Raw genomic sequence first — 20314 nt, 5'->3', positions numbered from 1 at the left:
GACTATAAATTTTCACTATCCCTGAAGCAAATGAGATTTTGAGTAGGATCTTGGAAGGAGTAGAGGAAAAGGAGGAGGAGGAAACCATTACCTCTATTTGTGAACATGTCAGAGAGATCTATTTCATGCCAAGTTTTTTTTTTTCCTTTTCAATGGCTAGAAAATCTGAACCTAAATATGAACTTCAGTTCCAGCTGTCAGTTACCTTTACTATTTTTAAAAAATATGCTACTTCTATAAAAAATATTAAACTTTCTCACAGTTACTGCCCCATTTTGAGCCATCATGATGGCAAAATCATCAGTAATGGCACTAACAGCAACAAATGAAGAGAGCACAACTATCAAGCAAGGGCCCCCAGGTTTAATGCTGACTATAGCCAGTAACTGAAGTCATAGAAAGTATGACTTCTTAATGTGATTTACTTCATGAGAAAAAGAAAATATTCCAAAGCCTAATTAAATTAAACCCAACAAGTATTTATTACCTACTATGGGCATGACACCATACTAGGTTCAGGTAATACAACAACAAAGATGAAAAACATTTTAACGAAAAATAATTCAGAGAGCACTGAGATTAAGATATTACTAACTTATCTCTTTTCTTCATTTTTATTTGTTTGGTGAGTGCTGTTGGGTGATGTTTTGGGTTGTGTTGAGTTGGCTTTTCCTATGGTGATAGATGCTGGGAACAATATCATTGCCTTTCTTCCACCCCAATTTCAGAATGAATTTAACTAACCTACAGAGCCAAAAGATAAAAGACTGTGTTTTTACTTCTGACACTTGATTTTGTTAACCAGGTACATAAAGAATAAATTTCAATAATCCTTCCTCAATACTTCCTCCATTTCTATACCTGTAATTCAGAAAATAAAAACATTTATTATTTATGTTACACACTCCCTCCTTCTTAAATATTGCCATATTTGTATTTCCCTGACTTTGCCCAAGATATAAAAAGGACCCCACCCCCATTCAGTTCTCCCCACCCCAATAACAGAGTGACATAGGATGAGATCTTTAACTGGGATGAAGCAGATGTTGGCTTCATGCCGTCCTCTAACTTGATTATTCTTTGGACACGTTAGGCAAGCATTAGTGATTGATAATGACGCTAATTAACCCCTTTCCTTTCCAAACAGTAAGCTGCTGCCAGCGGGATGCTGCAAACAATAAATATAAAACACTGCATACATCAATATCTGTTTAAAGCACAACTTCATTTTGGCATGTTCAACTACACTGGTTTCAGTTAACGATTAGATACGTATTCAAACATTTGCCTTAAAAAAAAAAAATAAAGAAAAGAAAACCCACCACCACTTACCACCTAAGAAAAGAGTCCTGTTACTTTAAGACCACAAAATGCTATCATACCTGTCAGATGGAGGAAAGTTAGGCCATAATGGAAACCATGCACAATTTTTATTTCGGGTCTACACTTTTTTTAAACTTGGTTATTCCAGCTTTGTTCTTAACCTATTTAAACCTGACACAATGAGGATGGACTACATGTGATTTCTTCTTTGTGGGAGAAGGAGAGTATCTTATCTTTGTTATACTTTCTGGGCATGAAATCTGACGTGCTACTGTGATGAATTTAGTTTAGGTTGAAGTGGGGTGATGGGGAATTGGGGGAAATGTTTTATACATCATTAGGAAATTCAAATTTTAAGCAAGATTTGTGTAAACCAGGAAGAATCTGATGTGATTATACAGCCTAATGTATCTTGACTTATAAAGAATGTATAATAAATTTAGAATTTTGATAAATGAATATTCCTAGCAAGTGAATAAAATGTATTCAATTAACTAAAACCCCATGCACTTCTGAACTGAAATGGAATCGACTGTAATTGATTTATTTGAAACCAGAGGTTAAGGACTGAATTAGCTAAGTACAACTGGGTATTTCAAGCCACTGACTTCTCAAATGTCAAATCCTTTCTATTTTAAATATTATTTCAGCTGCGGGGCATTGCTGTCCTGATGGCTGTTCCACCAGTTAAATCTCAAATTATATTAATATTCGATTTTGGGGGGAGGGGTTAGGTTGTGATTTTAAAAGTTTTTTTTTTTTTTGGAGGGGGGATGACTATAAACCTTGAAGGAAAATTGTGGTTTGATTTAAATCAGGTGTTGAAATTAGCACACACACCCCCAGCAAGAAGGGTCTGCACTTTAACATTCAACTTTTTTTTTTCCTAATTTGAGCTAATCTAAAAGAGTAAATGTTCTTACTAAATGAAAACCTAACCTAGAATAACAATGGTGATGACTGATGCATTTAAAGATAAATCTGGAACCTGGAAAAGCAGTCATCACATGATTTAGAAGGTGCAGGTTGGTCACAGCAGAGAATTCCATATCCAAATAGTTTCCATTAGACCTATAAGATCCTTTTTATTTATTTTTTTTTCAATAATGACCTCCCTCACCCAGTCATCTCCCCTCCAAAATGCTATGGAGCTTCCTTTTGGGTTTTACTTGGAAAAAAACTATGCAAGAACCATGGTCCTTAAAATGCACAACTGTAGAATAAATGATTTAATTCTATACATTTTGAAAGCATTGTTTATTATGACCTTGTAATGTTCTAACACAACACTTCCTTTTTCTCTTGCTCAGGATGCAAGGATTATATTGGGTACAGGATTTCAAAAGTAACAAGCATCTGTAAATCCAGATATGAATGAATGGTATTTAATAAGATTGTTTCCATTTAAAAATGAGTATTTATGTGTTGTTGTAGAAAGAGCAGCAATGTATTGCTGTTTATGAATGCTATTGTGCCTGAGGTTAGGATCCCCCACACAATCTGAGATGCAGCCAAGAAAAACAGCCCTGATAGACAATGCTTCATTTCACCTGCTACAGCACTGTGCATTTCATTTATGTCAAGAATATGTACAGTTAGGGTTCATTCACCTCATTATTTTGTTACATCTACTTTACAGTTAACCAGTCTCTCTAGGAAATAATAAATAACCGTTTTAAAAACAATTGCAGCTTTGCATTCAGACGATCCACTTTCAATTTGTATTAGGAAAAATCCGCCATTGTTATGAACTAGCTTGCTTTTGAAAATAGAATTTAGACTGCACCAACTCTCTTCTGCTTGACGAGATTGATTTTACACTGCCTTCCCTAAGTAGATTACCAAAGCAAAATGAAACATATTGGACTTTATCTAATATTTTGCATCACCAGCCCTACCAAACATCAAAATATATGAACAAATGTTAATTCTCCCTGTAGTTTTCCTATATACTTTACAGTTAACCTCTTTCATTTTCTGCTTGGAAAACACATAAACATCTACCTCACAAAGCAAAGAGATGTTTTTTAATTAACTAACACGAACTTTGAACTAGTAGGCCTTATTTACAAACAAATACTAACATATAGGGTCCAAACAAAACACCCCCAGTATTTCAATAGACTGTCATAAGCAATTTGCAGATATATATATATGATTGGGTTTTGTTTTGTTTTCATTTTCATTTCGGCATATTTGTTGCTTGTTTGTTTTTTGTTTTTTTTTTTAGAGGCTCCTTCAGGTAGAATGGGGAATCTAAAGAGGGCAGTTAAAAAGATACCAACAATATACCTATTTTTCCATTTTCCTGTATTCCTGTAAAAGCTTTTTAAACACAGCATATCAGTCCATCTATAAATATGAAAATGAATTTGAATTAAATTTCTTCCATTCTATTGCTATCCATACATTTGTATCACAATTCTTTTTCTTTTCCAAGCTTAGTTTTAGTCCATTTGAACATCTTATCAACAGAAGCATATAATTCTGGTACTAATGAACCAGATTATTATTTCCCTGTGAAAGGTTCATATTTTTGTTTTAAAACACAAATCAAAACCTAGAGAATCAACATAAATAAAACTTTATTTTCTTTTTAAAAATAAAATTCTGTTTTGATTAAGGAAAAGATGGTATGTCATTCCTTTAGCAGTAGAGACAATTTTTTATCCAAAAGAATACATTGTGTTTTATTGTGTCATTTGTCTGAATACAGACTCAGTGGAATATCTAAATGATACCCTGCTCTGAACTCCAAGTTGAAAGTAAGTTTTTATTATACTTGAGGGAAACAATGGGTTCAGCTGCTTATTGCAAGGAGCAATTGTCAAGGGAGAGTTAAACTCAATTACTGTAACCATACTGAATAAAAAATACTGCCAAGAACAAAAATACGCCTGGGTAAAGACAGCCACTGAATAAAAAAAATCGACATAAAGCGTATCAAATATTTATTTATCTGGGCAACAAAGGACTATGATACATTGACAGGCATGGAAACTACTGCCAGCACAACTCAATACAATACAACTAGAACTGCTTCCAATATGGCCAGTGGAAATACAGGATACCAGGTGGTCCCAAATGTTTGAAGTTCTTTGAACAAAAAAGAGAGGGGGTGGGGGAAATCCCTAACCTTGGACTAAAGACAATATTCGTTTATTGCTCTGATGATGCTTTTAAGGGAAGACAGTGGAGAAAAATAAAACTTTTTTCCTAAATCCCATCCCCCCCTCCCCATCTTCATGACATAAGGTTTGTAAAACTGCTCATGTTTAAAAATCATTCCAGAATCCAATATCACTTTTTTTTTAGAATTCAATGAATATAAATGTAAATGTAATACTAATTATATTTTTAAAATCCACTTTATTTCTCTTTTTTAAAAAAAATTTGTTCAGCTGCTTCATTGTTGCCTTAACATGCTACAACAGGTCAAAAATCATGAATCCCAGAGAAAAAATAATCCCCCAAACCTTGGATTTCTAAGTAAGTATCATGAGCCACATGAAGAACTAAGAGGGAAGATTTAAACCCCACTAAACAAGAGGTAAACGAAATCACCAGATAAATAAAAAAAAAGGCTTAAAACAGACTCACCATATTTACAATTCCCATTAAATTACACATAAATAAATATATACAGACATGAACACTGATTCCCTTATAGAGTAACTGCAAATTGTGTTGTCATAAAACGTTCAAGTTGGTCGCTTTACCTTGGAGAGGAAGAAGTTCTATAACTGAAGACATGACATGGAACTGCATGGATTTTGTGTTCAAGTTTATTCACAATACTGATAAAAATGTCATTATCCTTTTTGCCTTTTTTTTTAATATGGCTACAATCTTAACTGAAGTAATGTAAGGGGAGGTGGTGATTCAGTCCCATGAAGCTCATAGAATTTTTTTTTTAATTTTTTAACTGTTCTTTTTTTTTTTTTTAGAAAAAAAGTTCTTTCTTTTTATTTATTTTTCTGTTGGTTTACTTAAAAAAAAAGTTCACAAACTCAGACAGAACTTTTCTTTGCTGGCTCCACCGCCTGTTCTGTTCTCTTAGGCTCCAAATGGGGGCTAGGGAGTGTTGATGATGAAGGGGGAGGAGGCAGAGAGGGACTATGAGTCAGGGTTGGTAGACAGGAGAAGAGAGCATTCCTGCAGACTCAGAGAACAGAATGGGCAGCAGTCGATCGCTGATTCCAGAGCTGTAGCCTGCCAGGTGGTGGTGGTGGTGGTGGTGGTGGTGGTGGTAGGTGATGAAGGAGAAGATGGGTGCAGAAGAGAAAGGAGATGGGAAGAGGTGAAAAGATGAAGCAGGGTGGAGCTGAGGAGAGGGAAGGAAGGAAATCCTCACTTTCGGTGTTTCTCCTCTTTGTCACCACTTTTGGCGCTGTTGTCTGTGTGGCTGTTGGGATTGTTGCTGAGGTACATTTTGTCCATGGCCTTGAGTGCCTCGGTGAGATAGTTCTGCAGGGCAGTGACTGCTGCACACACTGCCGGGCTGCCGAAGCCATGAGAGATGAGGTTGAAGTGGGTCAGGCAGCTCTGAATGCCTGGCTCTAAGATAGGATTGGGCCTTGAGTTCCCCAGGGGAGATCGGTCCTGAGCCAGCAGGTCGGTGAACTCTTTACAGATCTGTCTGAAGCACAAGTGGAGCAGAGAGAGGGGGAAGAGAGAGAGAAAGAGAGAGGGAAAGAAAGAGAAATGAACCATTGCTGTCAGCAGCAGCAAGAGGGGGGGCACTTCTCCCTGCTAAATTATATAACCACCTGGAACACAGAACTGGGTTTCCCTGCCACAAGGCCAAACATGTATACATGTAGATAAAGTAGTAACTTACATTTTACTTTTTCTATTGGCCATTTAAGGACTCAAGCAGTACTTCCACACATTTCTCAAGGGCCCCATACAGGCAAATATATTCCACTCCATCTAGTTACTCACCCCACTCTTTACCTTCCTCTCACAAAAACCCACATTTAACATTTCCCCCCTCACACTTTCATGCCTCAAACATACATCACAGACACTCATAGGCACATGTATACATATATGCTTGTAGAAGATGGCCAAAGGAGAAGAGCAATGCTCAGTGACAGAAAAATACCTTCAATGGGATCCACCTATTAACCCTCACAGTAAAAAAACAACATAGTATACCCCCACTGGGTACAGTTCTCCCTATAGACAATTTGCACACCACTTGTATCTAGGATAAACCTTTTACCCTTTCTATAATCCCCTTCAATGAGTTGAACTTTGAAAGAAAGATTACACTTTAGGTTTGGTTTTGGCTTTTTTCTGATCGAAAGAAGAGGATGCAAAAGGGACAATTAAGAGTGACCCATCTAGGACAGGTACAATGTTCATTTCATGCTTATTCTGTTTTCCCCCTAAAAACTACAAAAAGAAAGCTGAGAAATTTTCAAAGGGAGAGTGGGTGAGGTTGAGGGCGTGTGCACAAGCATACATGTGTGTGCATGTGTTGAAAGGTGAAAGGAGAGGAAAGAGACTAAAGTTTCAGACTGGGCCATTCAAAGCAAAAAAAAGTCAGGTTGGTACTACTTGCAATGAAGTAACCCTCCCTGCTTCATTGAAAGGAGAACTAAAGCAGGACCTTGCCCATTCTGCCTCAAAGGATTCTCAATGTGCAGATAGAGAGCTCAGAGTAGGGAAAGTGAGGGTGTAGGGGAAACTAACACTGGGAGAAGATGGATCAAGATAAGCAAAGACTAAATGGAAAGGACTGGCTATCTACATGCTTAGGCTATTTCTATTTTCCCCACCACAAACTGCCTCTATCTACATCCACCATCAACTGCAGCCTCCTTTGCAACCCTCCTCCAGCTTCTACCCTCTGGCTCTGTGCCCTTTGGTGTCATCTCCATTGGTAATTAAGGTCAATTAAATAAGCCTTTTAATTTCCAGAAAACATCATATCAACCATTTTCTTTTTAGCATACCACCTGGAGAAGCCTATTTAGCCCTGGCAGAGACAAATCCTGACTGAATTTAGATGTAGGTGTAATTTGGGCCATTTTGAAACCTCTTCCATAAATCCCCCACAGACTAAAACATCTGAGATCATGGGAAAAGGGTGGAGAAAATGTTAGAGGAAAGAGGGTTAACAGGCAGGAAGGAGTCAGGCAAGCCTAGAGAGAAGGTTGAAGGCTGGGGCTAGGAAAAGGAGCAGGTCTGAAATGGGCCAGCATCTGGTTTGTGTATTTCATGGGCTAGTATGAGCTCCATGTCCTTGGAAAATGCCTCCTTGAGAGACATACACTGATATATATCAGTCCAAAGGCAAGCTTATTTCCCCTTTAAGGATTTGGTCCTGATCTTTTAAAACAATATAGCCACTGAAATGTAGAGTCATCTACTATCGAATCCCAGGTTATGGAAACTAAAGGACTGGAGGGAGGAAAGAGAGGAAAAGGATACAAACTGAACTTTACTTTTTTTCTTTATAATATATATACTTTGGCAACCTACAAAATAGTTTAGCTACTTAACAAGAAAAAGAATGGAGGATAAATTAGGGAAGAAAAAAGGTTTTTCTCTCAAAATGCAGTTATACCAACACTACAGAGGGAAATGTCTTACTTTGTAGCTAGAAGCATGTTTTTTCTTGTCACTTGCTCATTGGGATCGGAATGTTGTCGGTTGAGAAATTCAGCTACTGCTTTGGCAGGGAATTCAGTTTCACACACGTACCCAAAATCCCTGGCTAGGTGCACTGCTTCTCCTGGCAAAAGGTAGGAAAGACAGAGAAGTGGGAAGAAGTAGAGAAATATGGGATCAATATACAGATATACAACTATGGGAATAACAGAATTCTCTCTTTTCCCATTTCCCCTTAAAAAAAAAAAACTAACAGCCAGGCAAATCCAAAACTTAGAAAAAAATTGTCGTTTTAAGTATTTTATTTCTCTTCCCTCAGACCAAAGTAAATGCCCATTGCCCACTAAAGGCCAAGATAACATAAATACCATAAATGTCCCTGCCTTCTCTTTCTCCTTTCCAATAATGATGGTTTCCTAGACAATGTTAAAATGTTTCTTTTAGTAACAAACTCACACCCACAGACATTAATGAATGATATTCATAATTACTCTGGAGCTTTTCTGAAAAGAACAAAGTACTTAAAATTTAACTTGATAGTATTTAATTATCTGTTCACCCCCAAACGATTAACCATGAGAATTTTAGGGTCACTCTACTGAGTCCGTCTGTTTTGTTGATTTTCAAATCTTTGGTTTTAATTTCCTGAACCAGTTGGTTTTTACTGCAGGGCTTCCTGCCATTAGCTCCAGCTCCGGAAGAACGCATGCGCCAATTAGAGCTTCAAAGCCCCGCTCAGCGGAGCTTGTTTCCATAAAATGGAGCAGATCATAAACAATAACAGTATTCTAGAAACTCTCTCACTGCCACAGGATTCAAAGCCCCAACACTTACTCTCATGCTAAAAATTAGGCATTATTATCAACCTATCTGTAGATCAGATCCTTATTGATAAATGTGGTGGGCATTGTGTGCTAAACTTCAACATTACTATGCATGGGTCTATGGCATAGAACAATAGCTTAATATTAGTGTGCATTCCACCTCTAACAAAATCAGTGGGTTTTGTCATCATGCCTTCTTAAACTATTAAACTTTTTAAAAAGTATCTACTCCCAAAATGAACACATTGAAATATATCCTACAACTGGGATTATAATCTCTTTGCAAATAAATACAAGGCTTTCCTTATCTGACCACTACCACTCCAATTTACAAAAATGTGAATACAATCCACTCACTCTACATGTAACTGTTAATTTTTAATCTGCACAGTATTTTAAGTGCTTTTGATTTCCCCCCTTTGAACTTGAAACATTTTCCAACAGGACACAAAGAAAATGTAAGCAAGCTATAAATTCATTCCATCATAAGTAAATTTAAGCAAACTTGATAACTAGGAAAAGAGACAGTTAACTATAAGAGCATCTCCCCTCTTAAGCTATGATAAAGTTGTATCAGCCAGTTTTTGTTTTTATTTTTTAAGAACAAGCAATAAGATAATCACTCCAACAATGCTTGTATTTTCTTTGGCTTTCTATACTTAAATCAATAAAAATCTAAAATAGCTCAATAGAATAATAAAGGAGCATATGTTTAGAAAACCAGAACCAAAAAGGGAGTGCACCTCTGAGCTTTCAGGACAGTCTTAAATCATGACTCAGGTCAGAGATTCCCAAATTAAGTCAGGAAGCAATGGTCACGCATTTCTTAAATGCAGATGTCAGAATAACTTAAATGATTTACTTTTGAGTTCTTTAAAGGGGACAGAAACTTTAAGAATTTGCAGTTCTTGAAATTTCAAATTGTTTAAAGTCAGATGGGGATTAGGAAGTGAAATTGTGGGGTGAAGATGAAGAGGGTCAGAGTAAAAGGGCTTATCAAAACACTTTATTGTCACATAAAGATTTCCTAATATTTTGGACTACCAAATTGACTCAGAAGACAAAGTTATACAACTAATGGAAAGTATCACTAAAATAATATCTTCCCCTAAAAATGACACATTTGCAATTAAAGCAGCCTCCTCCTAATCCAAGTGTGGAGGTACTTACCTTCTACTAACGATGTAAGCAAGGTGACATTTGCTGCTTTACGTCTTCCTGCAGGAAGATTTAATCCTATTTTGTCCAATTTTTCTCTTAAAGATCTTCCCCCATTTTTAGACTTTGCCCTGTTTCAGAGACAAAATAAAAGAACACATTTAGGATGATGTGCCTGTATTGCTAAATATCACTTCTCCTTAAGTTATTTTGAAAGTTGCCTGATGAGAAGGGTGGCAGGGACACCTAAAAGAGTGAATCACATAAGAAATTATACTAAAAGAACAGATTTAATGATATATTGAAAGGTTCATTCTCCAAATCCACAAAGAGTAGGAGGAAAGCAGCAGAACAAATGCCCACCAAACAACCAACTCCCAGCATTTTAAGTAATTTTATAGTTGGAATTATTTCTGAACATTTGACTTATTGCTATGATACTAATAGCAGTAACACATAATAGCTGACATTTATATAGCGCTTTGAGGTTTGTGAAACACTTTACATACATTATCTCATTTGATCTAACCAAATCCCAGTGGAGTCTTTAAACTGCCTTTGCAAGTTCCACTGTTGGGTTATTCACACAGTGGCCAAAGTTATCATCACTCTTTTTTCTTGCCATAGCTCTAGCCCCAATGGGAAGTTCATTTCACCAACTGTTTACATGGCATGTCACCAGCCTAGCTACAAATGTCAAAAAAAGAAAAAGAAAAAAGAATATCAACCTTAAAGAATTCCACTACATTCAGGGGGGAAAAAAGGCAATTCTAAATAGATGTCTAAATAAACTATCATGCACAGAACTGAGTTGAGATAAATTGTTTAAATGAATCACCATATTAATTAATTTCAGATTTTATTCCCTACCCAAGTGCTCTTTAATTGTGTGGATTAGATTATGCTCCCCTAGGTAAACAGTCCCCAATTTAGGGGTGGGCAAAGAGAATAGTAGGGGAAGAAAAAAGCAAAGGAAAAGGATGGTGTATCACCTAAGAGGCAGATGAAACTGAGAAAACCAAACGAGTGTAGAGGGAGAGAAAAAGAGATGGACTGATTATATAGCCGCTTATTTTAAAACGTTTGAAAATACAAGGCAATCTATATTTTATGCAGGGGATACAGCTCTCAAGGCACAGCTTTGTAGGCCCATGCATATCTGTTTTTAAAATGGATTTGTACAGTCATTGGGCTTATTTCTTATACAGAATGCAGGGGGAAAGAAAGGCAGTGAAAACGTGGAAGAGTCTCCCTCTTGTTCTTCAACAGGAGAGCAATTATCTCAAGTTGAGCTCGTTGGGGTGGGGGGGGGGGGGGGGGGGTGGGGGGGGGTTAGGACAGAATCTTGAGAATCGTCCGTAAGAAGCCACTTCAGAGAGGGGGTGAAAGCTCCCATAGAACTAGGAGTGACAAGAAGAGGGAGAGCAAGGGGATGTACCCCAGAAGGAACGGACCAACAGAGGAGTTAGAAAGGCATGTATGCACGAGCCGAGGGAAAACGGCGACCCAACGGGAAGATATTTTTAAGGGCTGGATTTGCACCAGTGGCTGAGACCAAAGCGGAGGACGGAGAAAAGGACCCTATGAGTGCGCGTGCCCGAGTCGGCACCACCGCCCGGGCGCGAGGCCGGGGCTGCCAATGGGGGGGGGAGAGGGGGGAGAGAAGGGGAGCGACGTAGAAGAGCCGACCACGAAGGAACTTGGAAGCGCAGGCGCGATCTGCTGTCCCCGCCCCCTCCTCCCCATTCCGTCCTCCTCTCCCCGCCTCTTTCTTCCCAGGGCGGGGAGAGAGAAGGGGAGGAGTTGGTGGGGGTGGGGTGGTGGGAGCGGGAGCTAAATGCTGCGTCCCTGGCGCAAGCGCAGAGTGGGTTCCCGTAGGTAGAGCCGAGCCGGGCCGAGCCGAGCCGGGCCAGGCCTCACCTCCGAAGCACTCCGCCCAACAACGATGCATTGAGACACTCAGGAGGCGAGAGGCGCCGTTGCACTTCCGCCACCGTGACCTTGTACTTCGAGGTGGAGCTGAGGAGCGAGAGGCGACCCGGAACTGAACAGAAGACCTCGTTGGGGTTCACGACGCCACCGAAGAGGTTGTCCTTGTTAATGGGGATGGCGGAGACGGCGTTGCTGTTGGACTTGGACAGGGACACGGGGCCTGCGGAAACAGATGAGGGAGGCTGTGGGTGGGCGCCGGGACCACCGAGGACTCCCCCAAAGCAAGCGAGTGAACACATCCTGCCCGTCGCCACAAGCGGCCTCCCTAGCCCCGGCTCCCCACCGCCACTTCCTCGTCTGCCTCCTTTCATCCCTCTCCGCTTTCCCTGCTCTGCCCTCCTTTCTCTTCCTCCCTTCTCTTCTGTTTCCCCTTCCCTTTCTTTTCTCTTCTTTTTTTCCACTCTCCTTTTCTTTCTCCTCTCTTCTTCACCTCTCTTTTCCTCTTCCCATTACTTTTCACTTCTCTCTTTTCCACTTTTTACCTTTCTCTTCCTCCCCTTTCCCTCTTTTCTTTTTTCCGCCTCTTTAATTTCCCTTCTTTTTCTCCTTTTATTTCCACTCTCCTCTTTAATCCCCATTTTCCTCTTCCTTAATCCATTGTTCTCTACTCTTTCTCTATTTTCTCTCTAATTTTAAAATTATGATTTATTCTTGCTTCTCTAATACCATTTAGGGGTTTTGTGCTCCCCCCTCCCCACACACACACAGTTGCCCACTCTTTCCCATCTCTCTTTTTTTTCCCCTTTTATTTTTTTTAAGGTTTTGAAACTGTCACCATCAATGGACCCATCAGGGGCTCTTCCCAGAAATGTGCCATCATATAAGGAGAGCTAGGTAACATATAAACTCTTCATACAAGCAAGGCTAGGTAGCATATAAGTTCTTCATACCAGCAGGGATAGATGGTATATAAGCTCTTGTACTGAACTTGGTCCAGTCTCCCTCCAACCAGTTCCATTTGGTGGGTTTGCGTTTGGGTGGGAAGAGAAAGTTGAGGGCTTTGCATTGAAAAAAAATTTAAGCAGAAACACTAATTTAGGATTGGAAGGAAAAGAGGTGTGTTTGTGGGGGGTACATATCAGTTAATCAGTTGTTACTCTTGGTCTGGTTTTGAAGGACCCTGGGGCTGGAGGGAGGGGAGTCCTCTCAGTATCTTTTAGAGCTGAGGAGGGAAGGTTCAAAGAGGATTTTGGAGAACTGATGCTTTGTGGGCAGAAACAAGGCCTATAGGTGCACTTTTGGATTCAAGTAACACTACCACAAAAGGTAGATTCAGTTCTACATCGAACATGATTAACATAAAATGAGTCCTTTCCTAGGTTTCATATTTTTTAAATGTTCAACATTATGTCTGAGGGCTTGTAGAGAAACAGTAGTGAATCAGCCTTCATTAAAATATATCCAAAATGTGCTTTTGTTTTGGAAATTATTAACAACCTGGCAGATTAAGTAGATTTACTGGGGGTAGGAGGAAAAGTTGTGTTCTTCCTCGTTAAAAATCATACATACACCCTTAATTTGAAAGCAATTGTGAGAGTAAATTCAAAGCCACTGGAAAGTGTATTTCACCAGTTTCATTTTTTAACACAAATATACTCAGAACAATTTAAATACAATACGCTTTGTATTTAAAATTACACAAGAAGACATCAAATATATATTATATACATATGTAAGCAGTCTCATACTATATAATATTGCTCTTCTGTTATGTGTTCTTTAGTATGGATATTCTCAATGGGGGGGGCTTTAGGTTTTGGATAGATCACTTGTGACATTAATAGCTCTGGGGAGGCTAATAGAGACAATAGGAGTTAAACGAACTCTGGAGATTACTAATAAAAGAGCCAATTATCATGTCGACTTGGAAAGAGCATCTCTTAAGATTTATCCCTTGCACATCTAATTTGACGTGACAAAAGCTTCACAGGCACAAAAATGAAACTTTAGCTTATCTGTGTACTGATTGGGTTTAGAAATGAGAACAGTTTTATATAGCATCATCCTCTGGTGATGCAAAGAATTCTGAAATAACACTATCAACAGAACACAGAAATGTTGCTACCTAGAGCAATAACATAAATACACTCAATCCAATCAATTTTATTTCTACTAACTTGAACACAATACAAATTACAAATCCAAGCAAATCACTTTACACCTTTCTATCTAGCACAGAGTTTGAAAACTATAGTTAAATCTTAGGAACAAGGTATAAATTTAAGCCAAAACTCAAACTTCTTGGCACCTAACTTACAGAGAAACAAAAGCTTTGTTTAAAAATTCCTAGCCAACAGGATACGAAATTAAAGAAAACAAGAAAGCCATTTTGTTTCTGAGGAAAGACATGCCATTTTTAGCTATTATTCTTATTTCAGTATGAAATGTCATTTCATAAGTTTCTTAATATCGTAAACTCTTAGTTCCATTCATCTAATGAAATTAATTGAATCATGAAAAAGTGAGATGCCACTGCACAATCAACAAATTAAATAATTTGCCATATACAAAAGTTCAAAACACCAACCAACAGAAAACAAAACAAATCTTGCTAACTACTAACAGATAGAAAGCTGATCATTTCAATATTGCTGCTCCAAGCCTATCTATTTACTACCTCCAAGACTTTAGGAAATCCTTTAGAGAGAGAGAGAAAGAGAAAAAATAAAGCTCTGCAAGTTCTTTTAAATAGTACACAGCCTGTAAGGACATGCTTGGAATGCAGAAGGAAATGGCTTACCTTTCTTAATTACAGTTTGATCTGGGATGTTAATACCGGGGTCTTCTACATGCTGCAACAAAAGGATACGGAGGGATTTAAATGTATAATCATAACAAAAGGAAACGAATGTATGGGGATGGTGGGGGGAGGGGAGGTTGTAGAAATGAAATTTCCCCTCCTATATAATGACATTTATATATAAACATTTCATGTTGGCTTATTGGAATTTTCAGCTTTGCAAATCAAGAGGCTTCAGTGCAGACTGATGGCCAAACCCTCCCACCCCTAGCAAACAACCCACGTCTCAGTATATTCTATCTTTGGAAATAAACCTAGAGTCTGGATACCTTATCTTTGACAAAGTGCAATTTAACCTTTAAATTGAATCTCACAAGTTTGGCACCTCATCACCTTCCTCCTTCTCCCTCTTCTTTTACCCCCCCCCCTTGCCCCTTCCCTCCCATTTTAACATTCAAGTATGCAGGCTAGCTACTGCTCAGCTACAGGCTTCTAAAGCTAAGAAAACAATGGAAGTAACTGGGGAACAGTGAAAATCATTTTGAAACATTTTAGGTAGTGTGATAAATAGCTAACGCATATTCACACCTTCCCCTTGGAAAACCAAAAAGAAAAAATAATGTCCCTTCTGCCTGAACTGAGTAACAAGAATATGAATATAATAAAGACCCTTATGTAGCTGTTTGTCCAGGCTCAGGTTTGGGTGTTGTTTTTTTTACAAATGGATTTTTGTGTGCTGGAGTCAAAACGTGATTAGAAAGTAAAATGAAATCATGTTTTCTAATTCAGAAACTGACAGGCAATATAATGTCTGGCTGTGTTTACAAATTAGCACCAGTGCTGCTGAGATAGAAGATTTCGCAATCGTTACCAAACACAGGCATTACCATTTAAAAAACTATTACTTCCTTCTCTAGTCTTTGTCCAACAATAATACTGATTCAAACATTTTCCATTCTGTCTTGGATTTATGCTCCTGTTAATTGTGCCTGATCTCAATGATTCCGGGTGGATGGTACTAAGTTGCTTTATTACAGGTTTTATTATACTCAATGCTCTCATTTGTAACTTGCCTAAAGTGCTTCTGGATTTAAGTATAATTAAATTGAGAAATGTTCAGAAATGACTACTGCTGCAGTTCTTGTGTTTTAACTATATGGGGAAATATGATCCCTTTATGCATGCACCCTAAACCCATAAAGTAAATGTAGTGTGGCATAATACTTTTATTTGTGTTATTTCTAGACATATTCCATACAGGGAGAACTGTTAAGTTTAAAATCCCACTGAGATATTTATGATTAATTTTAACCATCTACTTGATTTTTTTTTTTAAATATTAAGTAGTTACAGAACTGGAAAATTGAAACCGACCCCTTTCCTGACCCAGATTCCTTTGAAACTTTTTTAAAAAGAGGTAGAGAGGGCTGATAGTTTTCTTGATTTTTATTTGATCACTGTTAATTTCTTCTTACCCACCATTTTCACTAGAGTGCCTTAATGTTACAGATGTGTTCCAACTACCACTGGGTTTGCAAAAAGTATAGCAATTATAATTCATAGTCTTTCCTTAAGCATGGACCATGGTGCAGTTTGAATATTATGAAGGAGGGTTCTAGGTAAAGGATTCAAGAGAATATTTGGGGCATGATGGTTATGACCCCCAATTTGAAAAAAAAATTTAAACCTCATTCAATTAAATTATTTCCTCTATGGACTACTTTGTTTCAGTAATAAATTGTGCTAAGTATCAACCTGTTTCGTGTGTGTGTGTGTGTGTGTGTATGTGTGTGTGTAGAATGTATCCCCAAACCTTTTGGGACCTGTATATATGATATATGTATATACGTACATATATATCTAATGTGAACCCCCCTACACTTTGAAAAAGTTTCTGTTTACCATTCAAGGTTACTAAGTACAATTATCTTAGTGGTTGGCTTGGCCAAATATAAGAACTATAATAAATTTTCTGCCTTGTCCAGTTTGTAACTTACCCAGGGTTTCAAAATGGCCAAGAAAACAGGTAAGTTTATCTGACCATCATCCTTGTAATATGGGGTTGTAATCATTAAACTGTCAGCGGACATATTGCTGCAATATTTGATACAGTAATTTGGGATAGCATTTTAGCAAAAATCACATCCAGATACATTTCCTCTGAAAAAGATGACTTTTTCAGGAGCTGCTTGAAGTTTTAATAAAATTATTGGCATGTTTTAATTCTGTTTTCCTAGAAGTTGGGAGGGAACTGTAAATATACATTTAGAGCAGAAATCATGGTTTACATTGAAATTCAGAAGATATTTTCAAATTAACAATAGCTTAGTTTGCATTGTAAATAACATACTAATGCCAACTTTAATTAGAAATCATTTAAAACTGTATTGATAACTGAATTAGAACTAAAATAATGTATTACTCAATAATCTCAAAACGCTTAATTTAGTATAGAGTATAGCAGGTCTTGATAGACTTTGATAACCCAGCTAATGATTTATGAGGTCACTAGCGCTCCCAGTAAAAGATAAGGCAGCATTTTAATATACCTCTGGTCTGATTTGCTACATACTTTGCTTTGACCATGATATGTTGTGTATATGGTCCTTTATTTTACAACTTTGCATTTCACCACTCAGTATGGAACCTGGAAGAACAGTTTTTCTTCAAATGCCACTTTCAACCACTTTTTTGTTTAGCTTTGAGGGCATTTAAATGAGCTCTTTCAGTAGTCTAACGTTTTTTCCCAAGACACTGAGAAATCCTAAATGCAAGGCCTTGTGGTGGTATTATATACTCCTCCAATCGCGACAGCTTATTGTCATAGAAAAGGGAAAATATTGTTAATGATGGCTTTAATTTGATTTATTTATATGTTAGTGAAAATGTTAATGCATGCATTGTTTGTGGGGAGCAGCAGGAAGCTATTGTTCTAGGTGGAGAACTCTCAGCCACTTTTTTGTTTGTTGTGTTTTGGATCTTCGTTTCGACCGAAAAGAAGAGAAAACACCTACACCACGGTTTTGTCACGGCTTCAACAATTCTATTTAACCTTAACTTTTCTACTTTGAAGGAAAGGAGAGGCAGGGAAGGGGGACATATCTTCCACTTTCCCCAAGCTCCCAGTACGGCCCTACTTTGCACTGAAACTACCGTTTAATTAAGGCGGGGGGGGGCGGCAATCTTTATCTTTCTTACCGGTACATCTTCTATAGCATGAGGTATTGAATGGATCGGAATGTCTCCTAGTCCTGAGCTCAGCCCATGGGGTCCGTGAAGTAGATCCTCATGTCGCCGATAATCCCTTCGAGGGTCCAAGCCAGATAACTGATGGGGTAACCCCCGGTGTGTGTGTAATAGCCCAGCTTCCTGGCTTTGTCTCTGTCCCGGCCAGCCTGGGTGCTGTGGCTGAGGTTGGGCGTGAAGGGGGTTCAGGCTATAAGGATCATTAACGTGGGAATAAGGATCTTGAGACTGGGGGTAGATGGGCTGGTAGGGAGGGGGAAAGTAAGGAGGCTGGAAGTCTGCGTTGGGCGTGTGGGAGAGTGGAGGGGCACTCGTGTAAGGTGACTGACCGACTGTCCCCAACTGGGGTAACCGGGCAGTCCCATTGCTGGTGCCATCGTGACGGTCCTAGGGAGAGGGAGAAAGAAGAAGGGAGGGAAAACAGGACAGATGTAAAATCTGAATTGCTTATATTAAATCGGTTTTGTATAGATTACTCATGGAACTTTCAGGCTCTAAATTCTTGATTCATTTAAGCCGCCGGAGCAGCCTTTTGAGATTCTCTATAACTTTCGGATTTCGGGGGAAAGCCCACAAAAGTGAAAGAGACGTTTTCAAAATTCCAGTGGAATTTTGGTGTAGACTAGAGGGTAAAGAATACATGCCTAGGTATTTCTCCAAATAGGAAAACCTAGAAAGGGGTTTTCTAAATTTGAGGGTGTTCGAATACCGCACCAAACCTCCCTTAAGCAAAATAAGAAGTCCTCGACATTAAACAGCAGAACCTCCTCCTCCTGCCCTGGAATCTAACTACAAACATATTATTGCTTTTACCTATTCGATTTATTTAGAGGAATAATAATAAACGTCCAAATATTATTATCATTTCATGACTATTTAAATAGAAACATTTCTCAAACAAGCTGTAATGAAAACACAAGTTTAAATTATCAGTTTAAAGAACGTTTGATTAGGGATGGAGACATTTGTCTCCTCCCGTTCTTTAGCTGAGTTGCTAAGTACATAATAGTCTTTTAAAAATAAAGATGTAAAAGGAAAGGATGAATTAATCTCTAATTTTAAAGAGAGAGGTACACCTTAGTGTACAGCTTCCCCTTCTCACTCCCTCTCCCCTTAAGGACAAATGAAATGACTGATTTTCCGCTTTACCATCGAAATTGAGTATCTTTCAAAATAGCAGTACATGGTTGGTTCTATGGAATTCAGTATCCTATGAAGTTCAGGTGCTTGGAAACACAGGAGCAAAGTATACAGATGGTCGGTAGTCTATCAGGATAGGTTTCTAGGTGGCTAAGGATAAAGGCTAGACTCTTGGAAAGACCACGAACAAGTGAAAACGTAGGGAAATGAAGACGAATATGGCAAGAACAAGCCTTTTGATCATTGGCTTGAAGCAGTAGGTAGGTAAATGGGGGAGGGGGAAGGAGAGTAGGGAGGGACAATACATAAGACTTAAGGATGAAAAAGAGAGAAAAAAATGAAAAATGAAAGAGGTAGGATAGTGTGTGTCTGTGTGTGTGTGTGTGTGTGTGTGTGTGTGTGAAAAGTGGCCTTTGAGGATCTCTGATCGTGAAACCCAAAGTCCAATAACATTCAACGACACTAATATTCTAAGGGAGAATTCCCGAGGAGAGAGGGGGTAAAAAACAACAACCAAAGCAAAACAAAACTCACCATCGCTGAAAAACTGTGTACTAACATCTGCGAAGTCTGGGTTAACGAGTCAGGGCAGAAAAAAAAATCAAGAGAAAAGTGACCGACTGCACATACACACACACACCCAACACAAAAGAGAAGCGGAGGAGCCCCAGTTCTATACTACGACTACACAGTCACCACGCCGGAGACTCTGGAGAACAAGAAAAGCAGGACTCTAATCCATCAGAACTTCCTTGGACGTCCTGTCGTGATAGTGCAATTCGGAAGAAAAAGTGTGTATGTGCTTGTTTCTTAATCCTTTTCTTTCCCTCTTTTCTCCTTCTTTGACTTAGCGGCTGCTTCACTTGAGCTTCTAATAGCAGATATTCATGACTATTAATATTACACGAATACTTAATAAGGGAAGAATGGCTGGAAATCGAGCGTGAAGCGAAGAGGCAACTCAAGGCAGAGTCTGTTCTAAATGACGTCCATTGAATGAAGAATCAGTGTATCTAATCAGAGATGGGGAGAGGGAGAGCTAGAGACAAAAAGAGGGAGAGCGAGAGGGGGACATGCCGTGGCGTCTGACGAATCACAGGGAAGGGGCAACATTTTAAAAGGTTGCAGGACATGCAAAAGTGAAAGAGAAAGAGAGAGAGAGAGAAAGACAGAGGGAGAGGAAAAAGAGAGCAGGAGACAGACAGAGAGAGAGAGAGAGAGAGAGAGAGAGAGAGAGAGAGAGAGAGAGAGAGAGAGAGAGAGAGAGAGA

The 20314-nt window shown here is 38.7% G+C and overlaps 1 protein-coding gene across 13 annotated transcripts in view; it reads right to left on the bottom strand.

The window, feature by feature from the left end:
* Positions 1–4257: 4257 nt before the first annotated feature.
* Positions 4258–20314, bottom strand: part of TFAP2A (transcription factor AP-2 alpha) — a 24386-nt gene continuing 8329 nt past the window's right edge. For 7 of the 13 annotated variants that reach the window (XM_069103509.1, XM_069103508.1, XM_069103511.1 and 4 more), the window contains 6 exons: positions 17857–18291; positions 14659–14710; positions 11847–12078; positions 9939–10057; positions 7927–8068; positions 4258–5962 (listed from right to left, as the gene is read on the bottom strand). In XM_069103509.1, the coding sequence (XP_068959610.1) occupies positions 5674–5962; positions 7927–8068; positions 9939–10057; positions 11847–12078; positions 14659–14710; positions 17857–18291 (1269 nt within the window). In that variant the 3' untranslated portion in view covers positions 4258–5673. The other 6 variants (XM_069103503.1, XM_069103505.1, XM_069103504.1 and 3 more) reach the window with 2 other exon arrangements.

Source organism: Petaurus breviceps, unplaced genomic scaffold (assembly GCF_028583685.1).
Source record: "Petaurus breviceps papuanus isolate PSGF00001 unplaced genomic scaffold, PetGlider_PUasm1.0 582, whole genome shotgun sequence".
In the NCBI taxonomy this organism is placed as follows: domain Eukaryota; kingdom Metazoa; phylum Chordata; class Mammalia; order Diprotodontia; family Petauridae; genus Petaurus; species Petaurus breviceps.
Note: the sequence above shows the minus strand (reverse complement) of the source record. Positions and strands in the feature narration are given on the sequence as shown.